The sequence below is a fragment of the Eschrichtius robustus genome, chromosome 16 (genome assembly GCF_028021215.1).
Source record: "Eschrichtius robustus isolate mEscRob2 chromosome 16, mEscRob2.pri, whole genome shotgun sequence".
NCBI classification, from domain to species: Eukaryota; Metazoa; Chordata; class Mammalia; order Artiodactyla; family Eschrichtiidae; genus Eschrichtius; species Eschrichtius robustus.
In genome coordinates this window covers 53,348,185-53,372,933 of record NC_090839.1, presented here as the reverse complement: position 1 = coordinate 53,372,933, position 24,749 = coordinate 53,348,185, and the positions used below count along the sequence as shown (strand labels likewise).

Here is a 24,749-nt window from a genome sequence, read left to right as displayed (position 1 = left end):
AAAAACAAATAATTCATTATGCAAATCCATAAAACTTTGGCTAATTTTTAACATAAAATGCTAGTAATAATCAGGAAGAAATAATAGAGAATATTAACACCTAATATCAGATAACAAGGACAATAGTAAGAATAAAAAATAAAGATAATAACCACATACCTTTTAGTTTAGCAGAAAAGTTAGGGAGAAGATGTGAAATTCAAAGAAACTGAATATTTTGCATGCACACATGAAGATCTCATGATACAGAAATCGTGACTAATCAGCAGTCACCCTCCCTGGGCCAGACCTCTGGGGGCCCTTGGGGCAGCCACAGAGAACCCTCTGGACTTACCAGAAAAAGAACACCCCAGTTCAGGAAGTTTACAGAGGGGGCCATGCAAATAGCGCTCAGGTATGCCTTCAGCTGCTTCTGAAAGGCTGTGCTTTTAAAAGGCCTTTGACGTTCCCGTGATAGAACACTGACAAGCAGGAGGCTGCACCCTGTTCGGTGGCATGCCTAGGGGTGGGTAGGCCCGGGAGGTCCCCCTAATTGAAGAAACCAGACTCGGGATCCCTGGAGCTCATGTAACGAGACCGTGTTTAATGAACACCAAAGTACAGGTGAGGGCTGTGGGGGCTCGAAGACAGGGGGCAGCGAGGGCTGCAGGGTCTGGTGATGGGGGGGTAAGCTGTGACACCACCTCCCAACACCTCTCCCTTCTACAGGGATTCACACTGGCCCCTCAGAGCCTCTCAGCAGTCCTGTGGGGACAGCACAGCAGGATGACTGGCCCCATTTTACAGTTGGGGAAACTGAGTTCCAGACAGGTTCACTAGCTTGCCCAAAGCCACACAGGGTTCCCGGTCCTTCCTTCTGTATCACTTCGGCCTGGCTCGGGGGGATCTGAGTAGGTGGGCAGGGGAGGATGAGCACCCCACAGGAAGAGCAAGCAAGGTGTGGAGGACAGAGGCGTGGCATGTGGGGACATGGAGAGGCAGGACCCCCTGGCATCTGTGGCCCAGGCTGCCATGGCCTCGGCACAGCCCCTTGGGTGTCCGCTTCTCCTCTCTTTCCTCAGGGGTGTGCCCAGGCCCTCAGGACCAGCTGAGGGAGGTCATGGGGTGGGAGGGCCACTCCCTGCAGGGCTCACACAGCCCTGAGAGACACAGAGGGAGAACTCGTACCATGCAGAGGGGTGCGTCAGGAAGGTGCCTCGGGGGCAGGGAGCTGGGGAGGGCGTGTGGAGCACAATGAAGGTGAGATGGGTAGGGCTGGACAAGGCCAGCACGCCGTGCTGAGGGGTCTGGACAGGATCCTGGGCCACGTCACTGCAGCGAAATGCGGCCGCCGCAAGGACTGGAGGGGAGCTAAGGAGGGCCCGAGCTGGAGAGGAGGAGGGCTGAAAAAGGTTCCAGGGGTCCAGGCTTCTCCAGGCAGGCCCCTGGAAATGTTGGCTGGTTTGAGGTCAGTCACGGAAGGCCCCTCCCTGGGCGGCCTCTTTAGGCGTGACTACACACTGAGGCCCAGCAGAAGCATCAGGCTCTGTAGAAACACAAGGATACGTACTGTCCCCTGCAGCCCTTCACCCTACTGGCCCTCAGCCCTCCCTCGGGAGGGGCCCAAAGCCCTGCACACAGCCTGCCCTCCCTGCCTTCACCCTGCCGTTCCTGTCTGAGAGGCACCCCCAGAAGGCTAGTATGGGGAGGAGGGAACTGAGTCAGAAGTTTCAGGCAGATGCTCCTGCTAAGGAATAGTCCCCAGCATGCCTGTTGTCTTCCCAAGACCGACACACCCCTAGGGAACCACCAGCAGCAGGCCTGGCAGGAGGCCGCAGGGCCTGCTTGGGAGCCATGCTCAGAGGCACCAGCAGGGGGTGCCATGGACCCACACTAGAGGGGCAGGCTCCTTCTGCCTTTCCAGTCTCATCTCCCCCACCCCTCTCACCCCACAGAACCAAGGCTCAGGGGCTGCAAGACTTAACCCCTCCGGTCTTGGGCACAGGATGCCTGCACAGAGGACAGCCAGGGCCTGAGTCCGAGGTGGAGACAGTAGCAAGTATGGGCAGGTCTGAGAAGGGCCAGGAGGGACAGGCCTGGCCAGCTGAGGTCCTGGCACCACTGCCCAGCCCAGCACCAGAGCCCAGCTGCACCCTGATGGTGCCCACGCACGTAGCGGGGTGGCGGTCTTCATTCACTGCCTCCTTCCTGAAGAAGGGGCCCAGCCACCACCCCACCCTACAGCAGCAGCTCGGTCACCGTTAGCTTACGCCTGTCACTGGGTGTCAGGGTCTTGGAAGCCCCAGGCCTCCACGGCAGCGATGAGGAAGTTCTCAGAGCAGAGGGGCTGGTTGTTGAAAGTGTCGCAGTGGCCCGTGCGGCCCCGGTTCAGGTCCCCGTCGATGTAGAGCGCCTGGCCGCCCCCTCCACCTGTGGGATGCTTGGTCAGTGGCTGCCCGCTGTCCAGAGCTGCCCCCAAGGGGCTCTCCTGCTCCTGAGCATCTCCACTTGGACAGGGCAAGTCTTGGAGCTGTCCCTGCGCAGCCCTGCCAGAGGCCTCTCTAAAACCACGGGGCTGGCTTTCCACTCTGTAAAGTCCCCCGGCTCCTGGTGAGACCCTGCTAGTGAGCCCACTTCCCCAGCATGCAGCCTCAGGTCCCCACGCCTGCCCCGCATGCATGCTCCACCCCCAACAATCCCGCTGCCTTCCTCTGCCATCACAGGGGCTCTGGCCTGTCCCTCAGGTGAGGTACCTACCACTTGGCTCAGCAAGGGCTGGCCCGGGGCTTCAGCCACCCACGACCCCGTACCCTCCTCCCAGGCTAAGTGACCAAGGGCAGACAGGAGCCCAGCCTGAGGTGCAGGGAGGCGCCCACCTATGATGAGGCAGTCGTTGCCCCCGGCCATGAACAAGGACTCCGTCTTGGAGGGCAGGTTGAAGTGTCGAGCAGCCAGGAACGGCGAGAGGCGGTCAGCAGGGTCTGAGGACAAAGAGCGGCAGGGCGAGGACAGAATGGTGGTAGATTCCAAGGACACAGGCTTGGTCAGCTCCGGATGTTTGATGACCACCCACTCGTAGCGCTGGACCTCGGGCTGCAGCTGAGGGCAAAAGGGCAGCATGAGGAGTTGGAATATGGCGCCCACAGGGCCCCTGCCCGCTTCCCGCCCCCCATCCCACCCAATTCATCATCAGTGCCCTGAGTGAGGCCCCGAGTGGGGGCTGGGAGATGGCGCCGCACAGCGCAGATGAGGGTCTGCCTGCTCTCACGGAGCTCACGGTCCAATGATCACAAACCAGAAGGAGACGGGGAGGTTAGCCTGTAGGGTAACAGCTCTGATGGAAGTAAACAGGGTCACGTGAGTGGGGGTGACCTCCTGCAGGGAGGCCCACTCACCCTAAACACGAAGCATTCTCCGGTACCAAAGAAGCCCAGCTTGCCTCCAAACTTGTTTCTCTCGCTCCAGTCTGTTGACAGGTAAGCTCCACATACCTGGGGAGAAAGGCCCAGGGTGAGGCTGTGCCCTGCTTGCCTGCAGGAGCGTCCCCTCACTCAGGACCTGCTGAGAGGCCACAGTACAGTCACAGCTGGGGCTGTTGTGGTCACAGCCCCCCTCACACTTGAGGACCAGGGCTGGAGAGTAATAGGGAAAGTCAAGAGTTTGGAGGGCGTGGGGCTGGCAGTGAGCGTGCACGGGGGCTGCCTCGGCCACCATCAGCTTACTTGGGATATTTTCATTTCCCTCTTGGGCCCTAAAGCATGGGAATAAGCTCCATATCCACACTCTGATTGTGGGCATCAGCGCCAGGGAGGCCCCTCAGATGGAAGCTTCCAGGAAGCACCCCTGCTCAAGAAACGTTTTCCAACCCTCCCATCAGCCAGCAAAGTGCTTGATTTCACCATTAGAGAGTCACTCCTTTGAGTGGCTACAGGATTTGCCCAAAGTATCTGACAATCAGAGTCATCCGCTATAACACAGATGCCCGGGCTTCTCCTGGAGAGGCAGATGCAGACTCTGGAACAGGGTGAAGAAACTGAAACTCCCACAGGTGCAGGTTTGGGAGCCATTGAACGAGGAGCCTCTATCTCATGCAGACACCCCCAGGATTGGGGTGTGTGAGCTCTGACTTTATTCTAGACATCTTAGATGCTTTCCAGATGACAGCACTGCAGAGAACAAGGCCCTGAGAACTACCTGTCAGGGGCTGGAGGCACGTGAAGGCAGACAACTCACCTGGCGCTGGCCAACTACTGCAGGAGGAGGTGAGGCCTCACTCACTAGGCATTTCTGCAAAGCTCCTCTAAACTGCCAGGCTGTGTCAGGCTGGGGGCCTGGACCCCAAGGGGAAACAGGGAGGCTCTGGGTACTTAGGGGGTCCTAGGGGAGGCTAGAGTCACCTCTCTGTAGAGGGCTCTCTGTAGAGGGGCCCTGCTCTGCACCCCTAAGCCCAGGGAGCCTGGGTAGGGGCTATCGGGGAACACCCATCCTCTCTGGGGCACAGACTCCCCAGGCTCATCAGACGCCAGGACCCCAAGCTCCCTCTGGTCCCTCCTCACCTCCTTTTGCGTGGTCTTGATGAGCAGGAGGGTGGGCTCGTGCCCTTCACACTGGAAATAGAACCTGGGGGCAGAGACCACACATGCCACTCCTGATAGTAACAATTACACCTGCACCCCTTCCCTGTGCCACCTCCAGCCAGCCTCTGTTGCCCCAGGCTGTCTGGGGGTGGATGGACCTGGAAACTGCTTGTCCTCCTCTCCCAGGGACCAGGCACAGTGGCTTGGATGGTAACATCTTGGCCCGGGCACTTTTCTCAGACAAGATGGAGCCCTGGCCAGGAGGCCCACAGGCCAAGCGGTCAAAGGCCCCAGGACTCTCTGCCCTGGTGTGACACAGAGGAGAAGCTGCATGGCAGAGGGCCCCCAGCAGACAGAGCCATGTGCCAGGTGCTTCGGGGAAGCAAGAACCAGAGGAACAGGTCCCTACTCTGGGAAAGCTCGGAACGTCCTCGGAAGCTGGGCAGCACTGAGAAGCATGTGAGGAGGCCTGAGGCTGCCGCTGTGCCAGCACCAGGTGCCCAGGGGTTGGCTGGCGTCCCTGGTGGCCCTGCTTAGCCGTCCCTCAGCAGGCCTCCCACACTGCACAGAAGTGGGGGCCAGGTCAGCACAGCTCTGGTGCCTGCCGTGTGGGCTGGGCCAGCCCCGACTGCATCACCTATGACCCAAGCCAGAGCTTGGGTCAGAAGCCACCTGCCATCTGAGGCTCTAGGGGGGCGGCCACGCCTGGCAGAGTGACCCTGGGAGACAGTATGCCCTGGGGGAAGCCTGCACAGGGCCCGGCACAGCCCACAGGGCCAACATGGACCTGGCGTGTGGACTGATGAAGCGGGGTGGAGGAGTAGTGAACCAAGGCCGGCTGCCTCAAGTTGTCCCGACAGTTCTGTAAGCTCCCGGGGGGAAACTCTGCCTCCCGCGTCACCACAACACCTATGTGGGGGCCTGGAGCTACGGCGTGTACTGTAATGACCCCTGAAGTTTGGGTGGCCTGGGAGTGAGAGATGCCCAGAAAAGGTGCTCCCAATTCTAGGGCCTCCCAGGAAGAGACAGGGCCTTGTCCAGGTGCCCATGTTCGAAGGCTCATTTCCAGCCCCACCATGACCTCCCAGAAGTGGGGACAGGATGAAGAAGCTGGGCAACTCCACAGCTCACTCCACCCCTTCTGCACTGTCTGGCCCTTGGAGTCCATACCTTGGGGCCTTGGGAGGGCAGGCCCAGCATTCCCCAGCCTCCTGGGCATTACCTGGTCAGGCTGTACCCGTGCTGCAGTGAGGAGAAGAGCAAGAGGGGCTGGCAGAGGGCAAACCGCTCAGGGACCCATGACCAGATGTCTCTCATCTCCTTCACGCCGACGATCTCTGAGTGGAAGTTCTCCGCGTGAACAGCCAGGTGCACAAACTGCCTGGGGGAGTGGGAAGAGGTCAGAGCACAGCTGCGACCCCAGCCCTGGCCACGCCCCCCACCCTGGAGGTGTGCAGAGCCTCTTGTGTGAGCTCAGCCTGGAAGAAATGTCTCACCTGTTCAGCCAGGTCAGAGCCTGGTTCTAGGGGCCCTCAGGAAGAAACAGGGTGGAGCTGTCCCCCTGGAGTCCCGCTCCCACCCCGCTACACAGAGGGGAGAGCGCCCAGCCTGGGTGGGGACAAAAGCACCTTTTCTCTAAGAAATGGGGATAGAGAGTGAGTCAGCTCTGAAAGACAATGCTTCCTGGCCAGCCAAGCACCGACAGGCAGACAGACAGGGCCTGAACTTCGGCCAGGCTCTGAGGCAGCACTGCTGAAGCCAGCACTGAGAGCCAGAGCAAGCAGACAGGCTGGAAGACAGAGGGAAGCCAGGCGTGGAGACATGGTTTCCAGACCTACCTTTTAGAAAGTGAAACACTGAAAAACAGGAGGAAGCAACAGACATGGAGACCAGGAAGAAAAATAAAACAGACAAGGAGAGGTTAGTTGCAAGTACTGATGCCCAGGATATGCCTGCCTTTGGCCTGCAAGAAAGGCCTCCACACCTAGAGTACACTCACAGCATCTGCTGCCAAGGTATCAGGACACCATGGGCCCTTGCCACGCCTGCTCCCCAGGGGCCTGTGCTCAGGGCAGGGGGCCACGCTCAGCAGCCACGAGAATGGCCAGCAAGGGAGCCCAGAGCTAGAGTGGTGGAGCAGGAGCTGCTCTAAAATGACCCAAGGAGGCCAGCCTGGCTCACTACTGGACCTGCTGCGGCCATGGTCAGCATCCAGCTTCCATCTCAGCCATGGCCCCTATACCCGGGGACAGGACCCTATGCCTTCTGCGCCCACAGTTGCCTCAGCAGCCTGTGGCTGTAGCCAGGAAGGCTTTCTCCTTTCCCGTGGCTTCCTATCCACACACAGATGGCTGGCTGGACAGGCTCAGGCCCCAAGCACCCAGAATGCATTCCCCCAAAACCCCGCCCCACTCGGGTCCTGATGGTAGCCCCTGCCTACCTCTTCTGCTTGACGGTGATGCCCTTCTGCTTCAGAGCTTTCTCGTTGGCCATCTGCAGGAGCTGAATCTCCTTCCGAGAAAAGAGGCGGATGGCAAACGCTTTCTCCAGAAGCTTCTCGGGAGACACAGTCTTGGCGATGTCCTTGACAAAGGTGCGGATGTCCTGCTTCACGTTGTCTGACTCCAGTGGCTGCCCAGCTCTCACCTTGTGGAAGAATTTGAGGATTGCCAGCGCCACGCGGTACAGCACCTTGTAACCTTCTACCAGGAAGACGTCAAAGACGCGAGCAAAGTAGTTGAGGGGCAGCTCCCCAAACAGCCAGCGCTGCCAGTCCGCATAGACCTGCAGGACGTCCTCTGAAACGGCCACCATCAGCTTGTGGGCTGCCTGGCAGTACTTGTTCACCAGGTCCCCGAACGTCATGCAGGAAGACTCGAAGGCCAGGAAGCTCTGGTCGATTAGCTTCTTGCTGGGGTCGTTGCAGGCCAGGATGCGGCAGGCCTTCTCGAAGCACTCGGCCTCGTCAATGCTGTAGTGGAGCAGCAAGGCCACGACCGCAGGCAGCGCGGGGCAGAAGGAGACATCAGGGAACTGGTTGGCGATGCACAGCAGGATCTTACGCACGGCGCCCTCGCCCCGTGTGTTCAGGCAGTAGCTGGGCACCTGCGTGTTGTCCACAAACTCGGGCAAGGGCAAGCTACCACTGCTGTGCTTGCCCACGATCTTGCCGACGATGTCACTGTACACACTGGCATCTGGTGTGACCGTGCGGCAGGGGATGTCCCGGATCAGGCGCTGGTACACCTTCCCCCGCAGGGTGTAGCTGCGGGCCCAGTAGCCCTGGCGCGCCAGCTGCTTCAGCTCCTGCAGCTCGGTGCAGCTCAGCTCCTTGGGCCCCAGGTCCTGGATGGTGGCGTCCATCTTATCTCTGTCCACAAAGCAGTTGTAGCCCGGGGAGTCCATAGCGCAGGGCGTGCCCAGGAGGAGGCCCGGGGCTGCCAGGAGGGGGCGAAGAGCAGCTAAATCCACCAGCGATCTGTCCGAGGCTTCTCTGCTAACCTGTTTGCCATCCCATACCCTACAGGATTAAAAACCATGCTTAGGGGGCTTCCCTGGTGGCACAGTGGTTGAGAATCTGCCTGCCAATGCAGGGGACACGGGTTCGAGCCCTGGTCTGGGAAGATCCCACATGCTGCGGAGCGACTAGGCCCATGAGCCACAATTGCTGAGCCTACGCGTCTGGAGCCTGTGCTCCGCAACAAGAGAGGCTGCGATACTGAGAGGCCCGCGCACCGCGATGAAGAGTGGCCCCCACTTGCCGCAACTAGAAAAAGCCCTTGCACAGAAATGAAGACCCAACACAGCCATAAATAAATAAATTAATTAATTTAAAAAAAAAAAAACATGCTTAGTATGCGTGTATAAAGGTTTACATTTTTAAAAAACATGTTTTTGGGGCTTCCCTGGTGGCGCAGTGGTTGAGAATCTGCCTGCCGATGCAGGGGACAGGGGTTTGAGCCCTGGTCTGGGAAGATCCCACATGCCGCAGAGCAACTGGGCCCGTGAGCCACAATTACTGAGCCTGCGCGTCTGGAGCCTGTGCTCCGCAACAAGAGAGGCCGTGATAGTGAGAGGCCCGCGCACCGTGATGAAGAGTGGCCCCCACTTGCCGCAACTAGAGAAAGCCCTCGCAGAGAAACGAAGTCCCAACACAGCCATAAATAAAATAAATTAATTAATTAAAAAAAACAAACATGTTTTTGTTTTAGTCTTTTTTTTTAATTGTATACTTTATTTTTAAATTAATTAATTAATTAATTTTTATTTTTGGCTGTTTTGGGTCTTTGTTGCTGTGCGCGGGCTATCTCTAGTTGCAGCGAGCAGGGGCTACTCTTCGTTGCGGTGCGGGGGCTTCTCATTGTGGTGGCTTCTCTTGTTGCGGAGCACAGGCTCTAGGCACGCAGGCTTCAGTAGTTGTGGCATGCGGGCTCAGTAGCTGTGGCTCACGGGCTCTAGAGTGCAGGCTCAGTAGTTGTGGCGCACGGGCTTAGTTGCTCCGCAGCATGTGGGATCTTCCCGGACCAGGGCTCGAACCCGTGTCCCCTGCATTGGCAGGCGGATTCTTAACCACTGCACCACCAGGGAAGTCCTGTTTTAGTCTTTCTATAAAGTATCAGTAGGGTTTCCATTTAAGATAAGTGGACATTCTGAGAATTCACTACAAACTCTGGAGCATGACTTCTTTCCATGGGGCTTATGAAGATACTGGAGGAGGTCACATAGATTCTGGATCATGAGATTCTGGGTTATGAGAAAGGACTTCGAGAGGCTGACTCTACTGTAAACAACTCTCTGCTCGGGGGTGGGTGGCCCACCGGGCCCCCACACTTCACCCTGCAGCCTGTGGGCCTTGTAAAAGGAGCAGCTAGTCAAGAAGACTCCATGAAGTCAACAGATGCTGCGTTTCAGTTCTCAAAGGCTTCAGGCCTTTAACCAGCCGTGTATCATGAGGAAGACACACACCTACTCTGTCCCAGGACCCCTGGCTTGGAATTTGGAGGCCAGCTCTTAACTTTCTAAAAATAACAGCTAAGTTTCAGGCAGGTATTCCAGAGAAGACTCAGTGGTGGGGAGTAGACATGAGGGCTGAGAAATAAATGGAAGGTGTCACAGCTTCAAAATTAGACATTTCTGGAACCAAATGAACCAGAAGTACTGGGGGATTTGGTGCTGTTTCTCCATTATGGGCAACTATTGAGATTCGTGCAGACATAAAAAAAAAAAAAAAAAAAGGATAAAATGTGCTATTTGAGAGTCTCTGGATGCATGTGGACGGCAAGACAGAAGTCTACTGTTCAGAATACCGCAATTTGACATTTGTTTTTGCCAAAGGCTACTGTCCTCAACACTAAAGCACAACAGTCTGCCCATGCACCTCAGACTAACCTTTCCACCTGGGATGGTACACTGTCCGGAGTTATCACAAGGGTTTGCTTCAGTGAGTTTTGGTAAATGACCAGATCATTCCGGTTCTGCTTGCATCAAGAACATTTATCTGAAAATATAAAAAGCAAGTAACATTTTAAAAATATTGAGTGGAAAGAATTGTAATGTAAAACCTGTTATGTTCGAGAAGATGTCTTGAGAAAGCACCTTGATATGGTGGCGCTTTTTTTATTGTGTTAAAATATACCTAACAAAATTTACCATTTTAACCATTTATAAATATACAGTTCAGTAGCATTAAGTACATTCACAATGCTGTGCAACCATCGCCACCATCCGTCTCTGGAACTTTTTCATCTTCCCAAATGGAAACTCTGCATCCTTTAAACACCAGCTCCTCATCCCCTGGTCCCCAGCTTGTTAACCACCATTCTACTTCCTATGAATTTGACCACTCTAGGGACCTCATATTAGTGGAATCATACAATATTTGTCCTTTTGTGTCTGGCTTATTTCACTGATCATAATGTCCTCAAGGTTCATCTATGTTTATAGCATGTATGAGAATATATTTTTTGAATTTAAGACTATTATTTAGAGCAGTTTTAGGTTCACAGCTAGAGAGGATGGTACAGAGATTTCCCCACATACCCTCTGCCCCCACACATGCACAGCCTCCCTGTTATCAACCTTCCCCACTAGATGGTACATTTGTTACAATCGATGAGCTTAAACTGACACATCACCCAAATCTATAGATTAATGAGGATTCATTCTTGGTGTTGTACATACTATGAGTTTGGACAAATATAAAACGACATGTATCCTTATTATAGTATCATAAAATGTATTTTCACTGCCCTAAAAATCCTGTGCTCCACCTATTCATCCCTGCTCCCTGCAACATCAGAATTTCATTCCTCTTTATGGCTAATAATATTCCATTGTATGGACAGACACATTTTGTTTATCCATTCATCTGTCGATGGACATTTGGGTTGTTTCTACCTTTTGGCTGTTATGAATAATTCTGCTGTGAACACAGCTGTACAAGTATCTGTTCAAGTCCCTGGATATATATCCATTGATACTGTTTTTATAGAGACTTTCCCACAGAAATAAGGTCTTGTGACAACATCCACTTAACACGTCCCACTGGAAAAACCTTACCCACAGCAGGACCAGGTGCCGACAGTGATGGAACTTTCTTCCCCAGAAAAGAATCCCAAATGGCAGTTGGTTTGTTTGCTCTGTCCTGGGAGGGATGGCAGTTAGGGCTCCCCCATTTCCCCAGGTTGTGAATTACCTGTAGAGTTTACATCTTTCGTTCTAGGCTCTGAGCCCACTAGCCTCTGGAGGGACCCCAGGCCCATCCTCTTTTCTCGAATAGAACCCACTCCTCGTCAGGGCAATAAACATGTTTATAAACAGAACAAGAGCTAGGCAGGACAGTGCCAAACCTTGCTCAAGTGGCTTCAGATTCAGGTTGAATATTAAACTGGAAACTCCAAAAACGGTTGTTGCTCCTTGCAAATTCCTTCAGAAAGGACCTTCAGGGAGAAGCAGACCCACTTTTTGTTTGTTCTTTTTTGGCTGTGCCACAGGGCATGTGGGATCTTAGTTCCCCAATCAGGGATCAAACCCACGCCCCCTGCAGTGGAAGCGCAGAGTCCTAACCACTGGACCGCCAGGGAAGTCCCCCACCGTTTTATTTGCTGTAGCAAGTTGTTGCAGCCTGGGGACTCCGAGGCAAAGACAGGTGCAGAAGACCCTGAAGGAGGTCCTGGATCCCTGCAGGCCTCCTCCCACCTGAAAAGACAGCATGGTGTTTGTGGAGCAAGGCAAACAAGGCTTATGATGACCTCCTTAGGCATCTATAAAGCCAGGTCTCAGGGCAGGTTTTTGTTTGGTTTGTTTTTTACATAAACACGTAATCATGAAAACATCCAGTAATACAAAATTATAGAGTAAAAATATAAAGTCCTGTTTAAGTTACCCCCTCAATCCTACTCCCTCTTCTACCTAAGGTAATCACCGTTCACATCTAAGTGCATGTCCTTCAAAACCTTTTTCTTGCATTTACGTGCACACACATCCACAACCCTGTTAGATGGTTTAAGCTGGCTATTGGGAAGGGGAAGTCAGGAGATGGGAAACAGATCAAAAACACAAAGTCACTGGGCTGGACCCTCACTCACCGTATGGAGGTGAAGGTACACCCTCCCCCAGCTGTCCCACCTGCGGCTTGCAGCCATCCTGCAACACTGTCCACACCTCCAGCTCCCACTCAGAACACAAGGCCTCACCGGCTCCCCACAGTCCCCCAGCTCCTGACTGAGGCGCCAGGCCCGGGAAGGAGGCCGTGCTCCCCCGTCCACGCCTGGCGGCCAGTGGTAGAGAAGGGAAGCAGGAGCTTACTCGGGAAGCGAGCCAGTTTAAAGCCAGACAGGCCAGGGTCAGAGTCCAGTTCTGCTGCTTGTTGCGCTGAACCTCTGATAAGCTGAGCCTCCTCCCTGAACAGCTGGTGCCCGTCTCTAAAATGGAGCTGATGAATATGAGCCACTGGACAGACATTAATCCCCACACAGCACCTGTGGGTTAAGCTCTTACTCTGGGCTCGCTGGCTGGGGTGTGGGTGACACCCCGCACACAGGCACATCCCACTCTCTCCCACTCCCCCTTGCCCTGCGGCAGCCCAGGGCAAACGGCCACTCTTCTCGGCCAGCGGGGCCCTGGCGGCAGGTGCCCTGGGAAACCACTTTCCCTCAGCCTCAGGAAGGGGAGGGAGGGAGTGAATTCTAATCACAAACACTGCACTCACCTTAAGCACCGCCCCCCCCCCCCAGTCTCAAGTTCACTGCAGAAGAAGGGGGTGGGGGCAGGGCTGGCTCCAGGGTGGCACCTCTCCATCAGCCCTGTGGGAGGAGGCTGGCCCCAGCTGCCCGCAGCTCCCTGAATTTAGACTGTAGGAAGGAACTTTGTGTTTTCTGTCCTTAGCTTTGGGCCTAACCTGCAACTCTGGGAAAACAGGAAAAATTCTGCTCAGCATCCTGTTAGACTCACAAGAACTGCACACAGTGACCATTTCAGATAGTGGGGACACCATGCAGTGTGTCTGGAGGGTGGCGGCTACTTCAGCTAGGGTTGTCAGGAGGACCGCTCCTCTCCTGAGCTGAAGTGATGAGAGGGAAGCTGCCAGAAGAGCTGAGGAGAGGTCACTCTGGACCACGAGAAGAGCGCGTGCAAAGGCCCCGAGGCAGGAAGAGGCCTGCTCCAGGAAGGGAAAGGCATCCGGTACGGCCAGGGCACAGTGAGAAAGAAGAGCAGAGACATCCATGGGCTGGATCGTGCACGGGGAGGAGCCTGGACTATAAGTGCAGTGGGAAGCAGAGAAGGTATGTGATCCAACGGAGGGGTTTAAAAGCTGACTGCTGTGAGGATTAACTGAGCCTGTTTATAGAAGGCACTCAGCCCGGCCTGGCTCAGCAGGGCAGCTCAGAAGTCCTGAGAGCCTCTCGTCGTTACTGCTCCTTGGGCGCTGGCCTGGCATTGGCTCAGGGACGTCTGGGGAGTGATGGGGTCAGGCAGGTCAATGCCAATGCCTGATCAGTCCTGTGGTGAGGCCGAACCGTGCCCCTCCTTAAGGGGGCAGTGCAGCCACAGGAGGCTGCTGCCAAGGTTCTCCCACGGGCCCGAGAAGGCCCCTGCTCTCTTCGGGATGGTCCCTCCAAATGGCCTCTTCGAGGGCCCTTCTTCCCCTTCCCTGCCTGTGCCACTGCTTCCCCACCCGGAAGCCCCCTCCAGGCACCGTCATGTCCCTTTACTCACAAATACTATACCTGTTTTGAGAGTTCAGGCTGCCTAATGGAACGCAAGTATTCCTTAAAAAGAAAAAATAAAAACGTTAAGTGGAACTAAGTGACCTCTATTTAGGGGTGTTAGGGGGCCCCTTCAGCAGCTCTAGGACTGCAGTCCCATGGGCCCTGGGCCAGGAAGCTTTTCTGAGGAGGTGAGTTCCTGTGAGATGATGCTTTGGCTGGGAACACCCCATGGGAGGTCAAATAAACCCGAACTCTGCCCCCCTTGGTGAACCCCCTAAGTGTGCCCACAGGAAGAGGGAGGCGGCCAGTGGGGTGGGAGGAGCCCCCCACCCCGTACCTGCCACTTCTGCCTCCAGAGTGACCCCACAAGTGTCCTCGACCCCTCTCCCATCTCAGGAGCGCAGGTCACCCAGGAGGGCCAGCCCCACTGCACTCTCTCCTCAGCCAGTTGAGGGGTGGCTTCTTTTTTTTTTTTAAATAAATTTATTTATTTATTTATTTACTTATTTTTGGCTGTGTTGGGTCTTCACTGCTGCGCGCAGGCTTTCTCTAGTTGTGGCGAGCGGGGGCTATGCTTTGTTGCAGTGCACGGGCTTCTCATTGCAGTGGTTTCTCTTTGTTGCAAAGCATGGGCCCTAGAGTGCACGGGCTTCAGTAGTTGTGGCGCACGGGCTTAGTTGTTCCGTGGCATGTGGGATCTTCCCGGACCAGGGCTCGAACCCGTGTCCCTTGCATTGGCAGGCGGATTCTTAAACACCGCCACCAGGGAAGTCCGAGGGCTGGCTTCTTAATGCCACACTGCTATCCCAAAGCACCACCCATGGTCTGATGAGTCACAAGACCTCTGCCTTTCTTACCTTTTTAGTGGGGAACATGATTTTCCCAAACAGCTGGATTTGAAAAAAAACTCTCTTGCATGTGACAGACCCCCCCACATTAAGCCTGGGTGATCCCATCTTAACCACCCGACAACACTGGGCACTATGCCTTCCTTACAGGCTGCCTCTCCCAGAGGGCCCAGCACCCCATCATGCCTCCCCTTGACTCAAACTTTGATTCATTTAACAAACTTCTACGAAGTTCCTTTTCTGGGCAGGGCACCGGGGATACGAGGGTAAAAGACAGCTCTCGAGGAGACCAGTGGTCACGGCATCCACAGTGAGACTACAAGAGCCCAGGCGGGGCACTGGCAGACCACCAAGGCAGGCGCTGACTCGGTGTGAGTGCCACAGAGGGGGCAATGGTACCTGAGTGTACAAAGGCGGGGGTGGGGACAAATGCATGAGGGAGAGCACGGCAAACTGGGGAGCCTCAGAGAGATGGTAGGGAGTGGCCAGAGGTGGGATACGAGGGGCTGATGGCCTTCTGTGCCAGATGCACTAGAAGACCGGACATCATCCCCACACAAGAGGGAGCAGGAGGAGAAGAGCTGAAGCAGAAGGTGACATATCAGATCTGCATTTTAGAAAAAACCCCTGGTGGCCGAGGAGGAAGGAGGGCAGAGTCCAGAAACGGAGGCAGGAGGAGGGCTGGGCTGGGCTGAGCCAGCCAGGGAGGATGCAGAAGATGGGGTGGATTCCACCAGATGAGGTGACCTGTTCGGGGTGGGGGGCAAAGACCCAAGCAAAGAACAGAGAATTCTGGCCCAGGGGTGGGGTTTTGGTGGGGCAGAGGAAGTGCTCCATTTTAAAGTGCCTGTTATGACACAGATGCCTCTCAGGCAAATGCCAGAGCAGCTCAGGTGAGGCAGAACCCTGGGCTGCTGTGCTGAGGTCCTGCCCAGACACCCAGCCCTCAGCCCTGACACCTACACTGGCTCCTGGACTCCTGTGTCACCCAGTGGGCCTCACGGATGGCCCCTCCACACACCCGGAGGCCACCAAAGAGCCAACTGTGGCCCAGGTGGAAAGTGGCAGCCCTATGCAGAGGGAGCCTGGTGCTCCCCAGGAAGCCTACCCACTCCTACTGACCCCTGCCCAGCCCAGCCTGACCACTCCCCGCCCTCCCCCTTGGCTGCAGGAATAGCTCATAGCCCAAGCAACCGGGGCTCAGCCTTGCCGGGCCTTAGTCACTGCACCACAGGACAGGGTGCTGCACGGTTGTGTCTCAGTTCTTCCCCTTCACTCTGAGCAACCCCACATCTGTTTCCTGAGAGTGAGATCAGGAAACAAAGAAAGAGGAAGGAGGCTGGTTCCAGCCCTGCCGACCGGCCAAGAATGGGGCGACAGATGGGCAGGAGGGGCAGTGAGAGGCGCTAGGTCCTGGGCCTGAGGAGTTCCATGTGACCAAGAAACGTACGCTCCTCTCAGGCAGTTTCCCCAGGGTGGAATTCAGAGCACGCGCTCTCTAGGGAGCCCTTCACCCTCAGAGACCATCAGTCCCCAGCCAGGACGCAGAATGACGAATCCTTCAAACAACTAGTGGCCCCACTCTAGCCCTCAGGGTATGTGAGGTCTGGGGATGAGAAAGACACAGCAATTACAGGACATGGTCACTGCCTGATAAGAAGATCTCAGGGTGCCAGGCATGGAATATGGCAGCAGGACAGGGAAGAGCAGATGACCTCCTGCCTGTGGCTCTGCTTGCAGGGTATTTGGGTAGAGGAGCAGGGCGGGTGGGATAGCCTGGAAGGGAATCTGGGCTGGTGGGTAGGGTATGGCAGGTGGAGCTCTGAGGCAGAGAAGGTGGACGGAGGTGGGGGGTAGGAGTTATCCCTGAGGCCATCCACCTAGGACACCCAGAAGGGGCGGGGTGGGTGGGGCCTGGAGCAGGATGCATTCCACCCTCTCCTCAGGCTGGGACCTTCCTCTCAAGTCCAAGTCTGACTTCCTCATGAGAGGCCCAGTGCTCCCATCCATCTATAGGGAGAGGCCAGGGAAATGCCCAACCCCACTCCCAAGGATCTGCTGGAGGCCTCGGAGACACAGCGTCAAGACTCTGTCTGGAGCCCTGGGTCAAGGATACTCATCTCCCCGCCCAAGGCCTCAGCAGTAGGATGATTCCCGATTCTGCAGATGACTGGTGGTGACAGTGTCATTGATTGGGGTGACTACGGTCACCGATCCCCCACATTTACTTCCTTTGCTGCCTTGCTTTTTACTGACCTCACTCCCAACTCCCATCTCTCTTCTTGCTCTGGAACTTGGCTTGTAGCAAACAATCCCCCACCTCCTCATCCTCTCCCCTAATGCACCCTTCCTCCAGGCCAGAAAGCAGGGGGCTCTCCCTGGGACCCTGCCCCCTCTCTCCAGGGTCTCCCCAGGACGTGTCACACACTTCATTCCAGTTCTTGGCCTCCTCCCCTCAGCTGCCCTCATTGCAGGGCATTCGAGGGTCAAGCAGGCAGACCTGGCTCAAAGCTCCCCAACTTTAGAAACCTTTACATCTCTGATGCTTCATCTACACCCAGGTCAGCCCCAGAAACTCCTCCACTCAGAGGGCGCATATCACAAACACCCCACTCTCTTGTAACTGTCCTGAAGCTCTTCACTGCCCTCCTCCCACTCACCATAACTCTATCTCCCTGCACCGCCAGCCCTTTGTGACTTTACTTGTCTGCTCAGCCTAGACCTGACCCTCCAAGCCTCAGCTCCACCACTCCCATGCTCCTGTCTCAGCTACCCAGAAGAAGCCCCACGAGAGGCCAGCCTGACGGCATGCCTCTCCACGCCCGCGCACCAACTGTAGAGAGAAAATCACACTGCCCTGCTCGTGGCCCTTGGAGCCACCTGGCAGCCCTCAGCATGCCTCGCGGCACCCGCCCCTGGTCCCCACGCTAGCCAACAGCTTCACATCTCCCACTCTCCTTCAGAACCCGGTGTTAGGCAAGAAGCATCCTCTCCTGTCTGACCCTGGCCCTTGATCTGCACCCCCACCCTTGGTCCTGGATCTGTTAGACAGGCCCCCAACCCCCAATCCCAGCACCCGGCACTCCCCTTGAGCTAAGCCTTTCCTCTTTCTTTCCTTCCCAGTCAAGCTCCCGGGGAGAGCAGGCTGTATGTCTCCCCCCTCGCCCTTCACGCCTGGCTGCCAGACCTAACAGACACCTTGGAGCCCTTATCTCCCTGAATCACACACAGCTGACCTCACTGCTCTCAGCTCTCCTCTCCCCAGGCCTCCAGAAACCCCTTCTGTCTGTCTCCTTGCCTCTCTGGCTGCTGCTGCTCCTGTCCCTGTCCCTCAAATGTCTCCTTTGCAGAAATCCATCTTCTTTTCAGCCAAGAATTCTCAGGTCCCATACCTCCAACTGCTTTCCTGAAGTCTCCCCACCTTCACACACTCTGTGTGACTCCAACACAGCTCAGCTCTGACTCCCAACCCACTCTGCCCCACTCTCCACCTGAAACCCTTTCCCACCCACCGCCCCACCCCCCCTCCTTTCAGGATTTGGCCCTACCTGCCCTCCAGGTAGGGCAGCTTCAGGAGTCTTGACAGTGGGAAGGGGGAAAGGCAGGACACACCTGTTCTTTCTCCTCTCGGGCCAGTCTGCTTCAAGCCTTGGCCCAAATGCCCCCTCCTTCACCAGCCCTTCTAGACTCCTGACCTCACAGGCAGGACTGAGGGCGACCTCCCCACACTCCACCCCTCCTTGTCCAGGTCTGTTTGAACTTGGCAGGCCTCTGTGATGAGCTGCTTATGAGTCAAGCTCTTCTACTCCACTGTGACTTTGAGCCCAGGTGTCTCACACTATATACTCAGTGTACCCATGAAGGAGGAAGCAAGAGAAGGAAACAAATGGAGACTCAGGAAAATCCCAAACCACTTGGGCCCAAGAGGGAAATTTAACTCTAAATAACAGGGGCCATTTGCCAACTTGTTTGTTCTAGGCGTGTGTCCTTCCCAGCAGACATCTTCACATGATGAGAAGGCAGGCTGGGCTCCGCCTCAGCCCTGAAGCAGCACTGGGATTTTTCAAATGCTAATGGCAACTGGCATTCCACAGTGACTGCCAGGCTGCCAGTTACCGGGAACCTGATAGTGGGCCCTTTGCTGATGGCACATAATGGAGGGCACGTGCCAGGTATAAAGGGGCGTAACCATTAAGGAGGCGTTAGTCACAGCACCGCAGTCCAGTTGGCTGGCCCATCTGCTGCCGCCGGTCAGAAGTTCAAATGCAGGTCTTACCAGTGGCAACTGAGCCTATGGATGGGACCCGAGCAGGGCAGAGTCCTAACCGTATTAGCCACTCGAAAGGTTTTCTGCAGGGACTCGGGGACTTCCCTGGCGGTCTAGTGGTTAAGACTTGGCACTGGGACTTCCCTGGTAGCGCAGTGGGTAAGAATCCGCCTGCCAACGCAGGGGACACGGGTTCGATCCTTGGTCCGGGAAGGTCCCACATGCCACAGAGCAGCTAAGCCTGTGCGCCACAACTAATGAGCCCATGCACTGCAACTACTGAAGCCCGCGCGCTCTAGGGCCCGAGTGCTGCAACTACTGAAGCCCGTGCCTAGAGCCTGTGCTCTGCAACAAAGAGAAGCCACTGCAATGAGAAGCCTGTGCACCACAATGAGGAGCAGCCCCCGCTCACCGCTGGTTTGGTCCACCCACAAGCAGGGACTGGGGTTGCAAGGGGGCTCTGCTAATTCAAGATCTTTATCTTCTGAGTTCAAAAGGTCCTCCCAACAGCAGGTCTGGGAAAACAGCCCCCAAGGGCATAGGAGAAACCAACTAGCTGCACAAAATGAGAAGCAGAGGGAGAAAACGCAGCTGTCAAAAGCTAGAATTTTGACTGGTCTGAATTCTGAGCAAGGTGCCTGTGATAGGTGTGCCTCGGAAGGCTGGGCACATGGCAGGCTCTCAGCAAGTATCTTTAGGCCTGACAACAGAGCTGGGCTGGGAGGGAATCTTGCAGGTTTAATCATTTTAGTAGGCATTCAAGACACTTCCTGAACACCAGTGTATCAAGTGCTGGAATATGAAGATGCAAGGCCCAGTCCTAGCTCTCAATGAGCTTCTGGACGTGGGGACATGGTGTATTGACCATGCCAACTCAGGTGCAGATGCTATGAGAGAAAAGCACAGGGTGTCTGGGCCCCCAGCCCACAAGAAAAAAGGGGTCTGGAAGGATTCCCTAGCCAGCACCTGCCTGGCCTAGATCCTGAAGGCTGAGGAGGCCTTCGTCCAGGAAGCAGCAGAAACAGCATGCGAACAGGACAGGGCCTTGGAGAGCATAGCTGTTTGGGGCCGGTGAGTGTCATTCATGGCTCAGATTCAAAGACAGTTCTACAGCCCAGCTTCATGGGCTCTAAGAAGCCAAAGGGCCCAAGACAGAGGCCTGGGGTTCACCAGGCTGCCGAGGAAGGACAGTGCTCCTGTGTGCTGGGAGGTGGGGAGGGGATGGCCCAGGAAGGCAGGGAAAGAAACCAGAGGCAAGTGGAGTTAATGTATACCCCTGGATCCTTTGAAGGCCCACAGGTTTAGGAAGATAGGAAGGCAGGAATGACCCTTGCTGAAAAATGAATTACAGATGATAATTAAGGAATGAGGACAAACTGATTCAAGGAAAGGCTGAAGAGACAGAAGCCAGGGAAGCTTTTGGTGGGACACAGGTAATGAGCTACATTTAGAATGCTACACAGTGGAAGGGCTTTTATTGGTAACAGAATCACCCATCGGTAATCAATTGGTACCCAATTAAAACTGTGTAACAATTAGGCGGACACAGTTTCAGGTTATGCGAAACAGGCCAAGCCATGTGTAGTGGCTTCTCAATGGCCTGTAAGAGGAGAGTGCAGGCTGGAGGGAGAAACCATGACCGCGCACACGTGACCCCTGCCAGCAGCTCCTTGGGCAATACCCAGGGGAGATGGATAAGGTCCCACGGCCAGGCAGGGGACCATAACTGCACAAGACAGAAGGAAAGCTTGTTGCACGTATCCCTAAGTGAGCAGGTTCCCTAAGAGACTAAGATAATTGCTAACGACACTTATCCAGAGGCCGGGACAGCCCTGGGGGCCATGTGCCTCCTGTGGGTAAAGAGGAACTCCTTTTGCAACAGCCTTTCCCTCACCCTCTCCCGTGCGGCCCCTCAGCACGGGGGAAAGATTACGGAGGGGGCACTATACACTTGGCCTCTGTATTTTCAAGAGTCTTTCCGAAGTCCCACCTGCTGCTAATGCTGATGCACTACACAGAAACTGGGGTCCTGGAAGGAGAGCCACAGGACCCAGAGCATTCTGCAACCTTGGGTCTATCTCTGGGTCTGAGAAGGCCTTTGTTCAGAGATCTAATTGTGAGAACGCCCTGAGAGGACCAACCGTCAGGCTGGAGGGGAATGAGGTCCTTTGAGATGAGTGACAATCTGGAAGTTTCCCAAAAGGCAAATAAACACACATGTGACAGGAAGCCCCGGGAATCAATCATGTGATTTTGCACCTTTAGTATCTTACATTTTGCTGTTTAACCAACAAACAGGGGCTCTAGGACAGAAATAAAAAGCCCACTATCCTGCCCCCATCCCCCCAAAAGGCAAGAGATCATTATCAGATTTTTGTTACCTTATCTACTCTGCTCTACAGACATGAAACATCAGGCATCTCCAGGGTTCAGTCTTCTTTTTCTCACTCCACACCACCCCACTCCCTGGCTTCAGTGCCACACAGGAAGTAGTGCCCAGAACACTTTTGTGCTTGCTCTCCTTGGCTCCAGACCAATCTCTATCCAGGAATTCTTACCAACCCTCAGCTCAGCATCTCCACACCGCAAGTCATCACCCACTCCCAGGCCTGTCCCTTCCAGCACACTCTGTGTGGCACGGCCCTACCAGCTGCCAGTCACTCAACCTTGGACTTAGGTCCCTAAGTCCTATCCCTGGTCCTGCCCATCCCCGCAGCCACCTGTCTCAAGGTCTTGCTCTCTTTTCTGTCTCCACTGCCCTTCCTTGGTGCTGGGCCTTTTGTCCCACCAGGTATATCCCCGTGTTCTGTTAACCGCCCTCACTCAGTGCAGGAGTTCACCAACCCACCCTGGCCACCACTGCCTGGTCACCCATGAGGGCACAATCTGACCAGTCACTCACAAACCCGAGATCCCTTAGCGGCTCCCCACCACTCTCAGGGTAAAATGCAAACTCGGGACTGGTACTCAAGGCCTCTCCTGACTGCCGCCAGCTTAGCTCCTTAACTTCATCTCCCTCTCCTCACCCCAACCACCAGAGCTACCCACTGCCCTTCTCCCAACAGCCGGTGGGTGGGAGCTGTGTTCCTGTACTTCACACACCGTCCCTTGGCCTGGAAGTCTTGTTCCCTCATGTGGTCCTGCCACTCCCATTCGTTCTTCAAAAAAAAAAAAAAAAAATTTTTTTTTTTTTTTTTTTTTTTTTTGACCACACCGCGAGGCTTATGGGATCTTAGTTCCCGGACCAGGGATTGAACCCATGCCCTCGGCAATGAGAGCGTGGAGCCTTAACCACTGGACTGCCAGGGACTTCCCGTTCTTCAAAATTTAATTTGAGCCCTTCTCAGGAGCCCCCACTAAAGGCCAGCTGGACTCCACACCTCTGTGCCCAAAGCAAGCTCCGTCTGCCTCTGTGAGAGCGCCGACCGCAGTGCCACAGTTCACTGGCCCGTCTCCTCACTGTACCCTAAGCTCTTCAAGGGCACAGGCTCACTCAACTTTGTAGCCACAAAATACGGGGCACAAGTCCTCATCATGTGAAGTATGATTTGGATAAACTTGCATTGAAAGAATAACAAAAATCATCAAATAATGAATTCAGATTGGTCCTTAGTGAAAAGCCCAAGGTGTTGTTTCTCTGATATTATCTCCATTTGGAAAGTGACACTTGAAACAGCCACTGAAACTGCTGCTTCGAGTTGAAAAGGCCTTTTTTCTTCCCTGCACAGAGTTGTCATAACAGAGAAGCTATGCTCTAACAGGTAAAACATTGAACAGGGTAAATATTAAGTGCTTTTTTATAACCTGCTTCATTGTCCTTATGTACTTCAAACCAGAAACCATCTAAAAGCAAACACTTAAATATGTCTTCTGAGATTGGCTCAGACGGTAATGAGACTTAGGCGCAACACTGCATGCCCAAGGTCACTTGGCCTGCTGGACAGTCCTGGCAGGTGTGGTCAGCGACGGCTAGCATGGCTCACCAGCAGGTGAACTTGCAAATTCAGGGGGTGAATTTTGTTATTATGAAAAACCTGCCTAGATTACTAGATTGCTTTACATCCCCTGAAGGTCACCCTTCATCCAGATGAAAACCACTGCATTAGTTTTAGCACCTTGGTTCATTTCAACAACCATTCAGGGAGAACCCCTGGCCCATTCCATATGAGGCAATGGGGGAGCAAAGATGAACGCGACGTGGCTCCGGCCCTGTTCATAGGGAGAGATGAGCTTCTAAACAGAGCACTGGCTACTGGATAAACACTTCTCATACAAGCTTTACCTGAGGGCTGAGAAGACTAAATGAGGACCAACCTTCAGGATAAAAGGATGCATACGTGGGGGTTGTACCACTGTCTAGAAATGGAAACTGTAAAACCTCTGCGAGATTTCTTGATCTTTTCTTACCTGGGTTTGTTTCTCCAAGCCTGTATCCCTTAAAAAGAAAAAAACCAGCACACCTATCTTCAAGGCAATTAAGTAAATGTTTACAGGTGGCTACTGTGTGCTGGGGCTAGAAAGTGAAGACAGAGGGGAGCCCTCGGCCTCAAGTAGGATAAACCGCTATATCTGATGAATAATGGGATTTTTTCCCCCCTGTAATTGCCTAGATGTTCCTGCTAACCTGGGAGCAAACACACACAGAACTAAGGAAAACCACCTTCAAGTCCTTCTACTGGCCCTGGAAAGGCAGGCAAACTCCTCACTAGGAATAAGCAGCTAGGTAAAGACCTCAACACCAGCATCACAACCACAGCCACATCGGCCACCACGCCTGTGCCTCCCAGGCACATCGCTATCCTAACAGCTGACCCGTGCCTCCGCACTGCCCAGATGGTCTTCAGACAGCCTCTGGCCTTTAGTGTCAGCCTAGCAAGTGATAATCCAGGAAGCCCACCGCTCGTCTGTTCCCTACCGAGTAAGGCCACCAGGCCACCAGCGCCCTTGCCAGAAGAGGACCTTGACCGAGTGCAGCCCATCCCCGACCTCCAGCTGTGCTTACTCAAGGCTCAGAGAGCACAGCGCCCAGGGGCCCTGTGGAAACGCTTCCGCCCCCAGCACAACCTGGCGGACAGCTGCCGCCTGGCACAGCGGCCACCCCAGGAGGCACCCGCCGGACAGGGCTCAGAGGCTGGGTAGATACCTAGGCGGCAGGTGGGCGGCGTGTCATCCTGGGGCAACCGTAGGGCCAGAACGGGAGCAGCTGTAGGTCTTCGAAGACAGAACGTTATCAGAGAATCTGCTGCAATTTCGAGTCCAGAAGAGGATTTCCTACCCCGCAGAGACCGAAAGCGCCCGAGGAAGGAGTGACACAAAGCCAGCTCTTCCCACCGCCGCCTCGCCCGGAGCCAGCCGGAGCGCCGACAGCGCCTGGTGAGGGGCGCCGGCGCGACCCCCGGGGTGGGTGTCCCGCGGGGCCGAGGTCGGCTCCGGCCCCACGTCGCGCCCTGCCCGGCGCTCGGGCCGCGGGGCAGCGCCGGCAGCGGCGGGCAGTGCCCGGCGGACGGCCGCGGGCCCCGGGCGCGCGGGCCACGGAATCGCCACCCGCGCCGCGGCCGGCCCCCGCGCCCCGCTCGGACGGAGGCCCGGCAGCCAGGCCCCCACGCCCCCTCCGTCAGCACGCCCGGGACGCGGTGACAGTCGGCCACCAGACCCCGCGGCCCCCGCGCCGGGCCGTCACGCCCCCGCCCACCCCGTCGCGCACCTACCTCCGCCCATCGCGCTGGCCGAGAACTCACCTCCCGGCGCCGCGCCGCGCCGCGCCGCTTTCTCCTCAGCTAGCTGAGCTACCGCGCGTCGGCCTTTCTGCGCACGCGCGCACGCGGCCCCGCCCCCGCCGAGACGCGCCGCCGGCTGCCCACCCGCGGCG

The 24,749-nt window shown here is 55.5% G+C and overlaps 1 protein-coding gene across 10 annotated transcripts; it reads right to left on the bottom strand.

Moving 5' to 3' along the window:
- Window positions 1–563: 563 nt before the first annotated feature.
- TBC1D24 (TBC1 domain family member 24) lies at window positions 564–24,681 on the bottom strand. 10 transcript variants are annotated; one of them, XM_068523960.1, is made up of 11 exons: window positions 24,024–24,062; window positions 13,784–13,825; window positions 12,766–12,962; window positions 9,945–10,053; window positions 6,997–8,076; window positions 5,779–5,937; window positions 4,536–4,599; window positions 3,375–3,470; window positions 2,856–3,078; window positions 2,250–2,409; window positions 564–1,525 (listed from the first exon to the last, which is right to left on the bottom strand). In XM_068523960.1, exons 5-10 carry the CDS (start codon window positions 7,959–7,961, stop codon window positions 2,255–2,257), a joined length of 1,662 nt encoding a protein of 553 aa, XP_068380061.1. In that variant the 5' UTR covers window positions 7,962–8,076; window positions 9,945–10,053; window positions 12,766–12,962; window positions 13,784–13,825; window positions 24,024–24,062; the 3' UTR covers window positions 564–1,525; window positions 2,250–2,254. The 10 variants fall into 10 exon arrangements, with proteins under 10 accessions (XP_068380061.1, XP_068380062.1, XP_068380064.1 ...); XM_068523961.1 differs by lacking the exons at window positions 12,766–12,962; window positions 24,024–24,062 and adding an exon at window positions 24,619–24,663; XM_068523963.1 differs by lacking the exons at window positions 12,766–12,962; window positions 24,024–24,062 and adding an exon at window positions 11,649–11,753 and having other exon boundaries at window positions 13,784–13,810.
- Window positions 24,682–24,749: the final 68 nt, after the last annotated feature.